This window comes from Labrus mixtus, chromosome 9 (assembly GCF_963584025.1).
Source record: "Labrus mixtus chromosome 9, fLabMix1.1, whole genome shotgun sequence".
NCBI classification, from domain to species: domain Eukaryota; kingdom Metazoa; phylum Chordata; class Actinopteri; order Labriformes; family Labridae; genus Labrus; species Labrus mixtus.
This window is the reverse complement of record NC_083620.1, coordinates 18,201,205-18,206,333: the sequence shown is the minus strand read 5'-3', so window position 1 is coordinate 18,206,333 and position 5,129 is coordinate 18,201,205. Positions and strand designations below refer to the sequence as shown.

At 39.5% G+C, this 5,129-nt stretch overlaps 1 protein-coding gene across 1 annotated transcript; it reads right to left on the bottom strand.

Annotated features, from left to right (window-relative positions):
• Window positions 1-943: 943 nt before the first annotated feature.
• Window positions 944-4,500, bottom strand: serpinf2b (serpin peptidase inhibitor, clade F (alpha-2 antiplasmin, pigment epithelium derived factor), member 2b). Its single transcript, XM_061046644.1, has 10 exons — window positions 4,332-4,500; window positions 3,841-3,942; window positions 3,303-3,371; window positions 3,108-3,182; window positions 2,730-3,000; window positions 2,418-2,558; window positions 2,082-2,270; window positions 1,856-1,998; window positions 1,563-1,767; window positions 944-1,451 (listed from the first exon to the last, which is right to left on the bottom strand). Exons 3-10 carry the CDS (start codon window positions 3,354-3,356, stop codon window positions 1,099-1,101), a joined length of 1,431 nt encoding a protein of 476 aa, XP_060902627.1. The 5' UTR covers window positions 3,357-3,371; window positions 3,841-3,942; window positions 4,332-4,500; the 3' UTR covers window positions 944-1,098.
• Between the last annotated feature and the right edge of the window lie 629 nt (window positions 4,501-5,129).

The following is a 5,129-nucleotide window of genomic DNA, read 5'->3' as shown; positions in this document are numbered from 1 at the left end:
CTGCTTCAACTTCCGTTTCCGTTCACAGATCTGGCTTCAGTTTGGAGGCTATGAGCACTGTGGATGTACTGCACTGCTTAACACGGTGAAACTGACCACAGATCAGCTACAGGAAAATCAGCGCCAAACATAGTGTGACGTCAGGCGCTAACGTCGATGCGTTCAAAGCCGTAAAGAAATTCGATTTTTCGGACTCCACTATATAAAAAGAAATAAAAGCGTGGTGAAAGGCCACATTTGTTTTGTAATAATCCTGTTAATACATTTTAAATAATGCTATAATGGAACGTTAATATAGTGGGATGTGTTATTTAAGTATAGGGGTCTTAATCTTTCCGATTATTTTTTTGTTTACCTTATACATTGTTTTTGGAAATAACTGAAATTAAAAATAATATATAGTTGACGATATATTGATAACATGGAATGGAATTATAACACTGAGAATACAAAGGTCTACTGAAACAAATACAAAAATATGTAAAGTGACTAACTCTTTAGGACACTTCTTTAATCATTCAATTGTTAAGCAAAGGTAGTTGAAAACTGGTTTAAAGACATACTAAGTACCACTTAGTAACTTGCAGAATCACATTAAATAAAGGTTATTAGCTTTTACAACAAATAGCTTGAATTTGAATCAAAAAGGGTTAATTGTGTTGACTACCTCTATGGTCCCCACAAAGTCCTGTGAGTTTTCTCTTCTCCAAGTATCATCAATGCATCAATTTACATTCTTATTGTCTGATTCAAGGAGAAAAAACGTGGTTCAGATCCATTTATTACACCAGTAGATGAATTTAAAGTGAAATACATTAACGGTAAAATGATAAGGTAAAAACGATTCCCTATCTTTAATTAAGAGATGCTTGACAAAGATGTGTGATCGGATGCAGCAAAACTGTATATTTATATAGGAAATATTTGGTTTTCACAAGGAATATTGGTCTCCTCAGATGTTTATTCTGCAGGGAAAAAAAGACACACGAAGCATCTGCTTTCACACATTTTGTTCCAGTGGTATAGTACATTTCAACTGTACAATCGTAGAGGTCTTGGTCTGGGCTTTCTCTGGTACAGCAGAGCGGATATTAGTCCCTACTTGGGTGGGCCTCCAAATAAGCCATCTTGATTCTTATCAATTGGGAATCCCACTTTATCTTTATTTCCAGGTTCTCCTCTCTCCAAGAAAGGAGCTCCAGGATTTGGGTTGTTGATGACACCCATGAAGATTGGTACTTGAGTCTTTTCATCAATAAGTGCAAAGAAGAAAGGTTGGGTGAGGTGGAAGACGGGGTTGGATGCCCTTGAGATCACGACGGTGGTGGCTGCAGCAGCCTCTGCACCCTCCTCATTTATCTCCATGCTGGACTTGTGCATCACACAGGACACCAGCAGGGGGCCGTCAGCCATGTCAGCCAAGTTGGGATTAGAAAACATCTCTCCAAGACCTATAAACGAGCAGAGAGGACAGGGTCGATTATAGTCTATTGTACAACTTCCAACAAGTAACAGGTATTTTGATATGTGGTGAAAAAAGGGTAGCCTAACAAAGACCTTACCTAATTTGGTAAAAACATCCCGTAGCTCTTGAGCATACTCCAGTTTGAATTTGGGGACTTTAACCTGAACGGCCCTCTGCTTTGGCAGACGATTATACAGGTCAGAGACGTTAAGCTTTGCAGTGAGAGAAGACATGTTCACCTGGCCCGAAAGAGGCATGACCACCAGGAGGCTCATGGATTTCTGGAATGGGAAGCTTGCTACCTGCACAGTAAAAAAAAAAAGAAACGGTATGATCGTGTATGATCACTGCTCATGTAAATACAAACTGAGTGATGAAACTGTTCATTACATGAGCATCCAGTTCATTATCAAAAAATAAACTCAAGGGATGTTTGGCATCTTCCATCACTTCAACATCAACCATGTTCTTGTCGTCAAGGTAGAACACGCCTCTGGTGGTAAATCGCGGGTCAAAGCGAGCTTTCCACTCTCCTGTTGGAAGAAAAAGATGGGGACTCAGTAAACAAGCTCTCGAAGAATAAGATCTATCTTCATCCACATGTTTGACATTTCACCTTTGAAATGGACAGCATTGATGAGCATGACGAGCAGATTGGGTGGTAAAGCAGAGAGGAAGTCAGTCATCATCCCGTTGGTTGCATTCGCTACCCAATTGTTTATCTGCTCCAGGCTTTCCAAGACTGCTGGCTCTGAGTCATATAACCGCCGGGATTCATTGACAAACTCTTGTTTTGGCTCAAACCCTAAAACACAAGGCAAACACTCTCTCAGGCTTAAATTCACTGAAGGCCGACTAAATTAAAACGTAAACAAATGTTTATGAAAGCAGAAGCTGCTTAGTCTCAACTTTGATCAAGTAAAACATATTTTTTTATACATAAAGGAGTAACCTTGGCGCAGGAAGATACGGGTAGCTATTTGCAGGTCCTGCCTGAGATGAACTAAGACATTATGCAGGGACTCGTGGTAGCAGGGGAGGGTGTTATCATGAAGGTGATGCATCAGCAGCTTGTGCGTCTCATTTACTGCCCCTGTAAAGAAGAAGGGAGACATAATTGGATAAGAACCTTGACAGTCTCTAGATGACAATAACCACTTTCAAGATGCTGACCCAATTCATCAAATGTGATTAAATATTTGTAGAGGAAACAAGATGTTGTCATGCAATGTGTCCTGTATAAGCTGCAGCGGGAGATGCATACCTAAAGCCAGCTGGGAGAGAGCTAATGCTATGCTAAAAGGCGATATAATGACATTTGGCTGCTCTGGTGTTGTCTCCAGGTTCTGCAGCAGCTGCACTCCTAATTTTTGAATGGCTGCGGCGATGGCCTCTCTGGACTGTGATCTTCGACTGATGGACGTACAGCTCTCATCTTCTTCCTCCGCTGATGAGCCCCCAAGGGCACCAGCAAGTAAAGGCTTTTCTGTGGTGTTCGCAGTTTCTGGTTGTTTTGTAGTTTCATTTTCTACTTGCTAAAAGGCAGAAAAAAGTCAACAAGGTATTTTTAAAACTGTGAATTTAGATGACTAGAACACTGAATGGTAACTTTGAAACTCTTAGATCTTATTTTGCCTCTCACCTCTACGGGTTGACTGGGCATCAAAGGAACGAGAGGCACCAGAGGAATTGACTCATTGTCAGCTACCTCAGCATTCTGTAGATAATGGATCAGAGAGTATAAAACAACACTATATTCAAGAAATGTCTTTCAGCAATGACAATAATGGAAAGGCAAAAACTTAACAGTGATTGAAAAGAAATGTGAGTGATTTACAGTGACTCCTCGGCTGCAGAGACAGATCAACAGGAGTGTCAGACGAAGGTCCATGTCCTTACAATGCAGCTGAAACAGGACAAAAGTTATGCAGTGTTACATGCCGTGGTTTTGTGTGTTTGTGTTTTCTCTCTCTCCTGTGTGTGCTCCCCAGGTGTTGCTCCACAGCCGCAGAGAGCCCAGCCACACCTGTGGCTAATTACTAATCAAGGGCAAACTATAAAGAGCAGGCATCATGATTGTTAGTTTTGAATTGTGTTCGAGATAAATTGACTTCTCGTTTTTGTTTGGTGTTTTTTAGAAGAAGCTTGTTTTGTGTTGCACATTTTACTTTAGTTTGTTAATAAATCATTTTAAACTTCGCTTATATTTACTTCCTATTTCTTTTCCCTGGGTTATAATTTATTGTTACTCCCCTCATCCCCTTGCCATCTTGGGGAACGTAACAGTAGACAAAAAATAAATTCCCTTTCTCTTTTACGAAACAGTAAAAAAAATGCATTTCAAGTTCAAACCTATTCAAACACAACACTCCTACCTTTTTATAAAGTTCTTTTGATGTATTCTTTACAGGTCTCCAACACTTTGCTCCACTTAAGTCGCCCTCTTTTAAAGGAACTCAGATCATCTGGAAATGTGCCTAAAACACAACGGCCACACACACAAAGAAAGATTTTGTAGAAACTGCATATTACGTTATTTCAGCTGATACTTGGGCTGTCTACAGCCACAATCTTATACCGCAGATATATTGTTCAATGCAATTATACGTCAGTCAAATCAAACTGTACTGCATTATAGTGTCTATGTTCAGTATTCAAGTCCATATAAAGCGTCTTAATGTAAAAACCATGTTAAAAGCAAAAACTTGTGAAGAGCCATATTCCCATATGTAGACCAAGCACAACCATCCATATATATATAAATCTGTCAATAACTGAATCAAATTTAACATTCTATAACAAGTTTTCAAATCATTCAAATATGTAATGGGTCATCATTAAGTAATAAAAATATACTTGATCTTACCTTAAATTTAAATTAGATAAAAAACTTGCTGCCTTGTCCAAAAAAGGAGCGACTAAGTGACTGTGGATGGCAGAATTCCTGGGAGTAAAAGATTGGCATTTGCTCAGCAAACAGTTAAATATCAACCTACATTGATTGGGGCCTCTTTAAGCCACTATTTGTTTGTAAAAGTAGCTGCTGACACTCATCCACGTTTCAATATTTGAGGGCTGAGCTTTTGCATGTCAACAGGCAGGTGATAAAACCATGACGCAACTAAATGGTTGACAGGACAGATGACACATTAATTCAATAATGATCCATCTCTGTGTGGACAAATACAAGTCTCTGACAGCAGTTACTCATTTGATTTCAGAGAGCACAAGCCCACGCTTCCCAGAAAGCATTGGCTTCCATGTTTCCAACTTCACAGAACAGAGAGTGACACTTGATCGCTGCGTCTAGAAAACTTAAGTGTTAGGTAATGACCAAAAATTAAGTCAGGGAAAGATTATAAGAGAAAAGTGATCGTATTTGGTTGATTTGGGTCACCCTCAACACTTAAAAAGTGATATGTTATACATCACATGACAGCTGTGGACAAACACCAAAGGGGACTTTGTCCAATCTGAGCCCTAGTGACCCAACCACGATTTGAAAGCAGGCTGGGAGGCACGATGACTGCAGATGAACCACACAGAACAACTGGGACACTGGAAGCAATTTTTTTTTATTAATCCAGTTAATAAATAGGCATTTTCATGGACCTTTCATAAAATGTTAAAAGAGGTGCTGGAATAATTTTTAGCCAATTTTGCT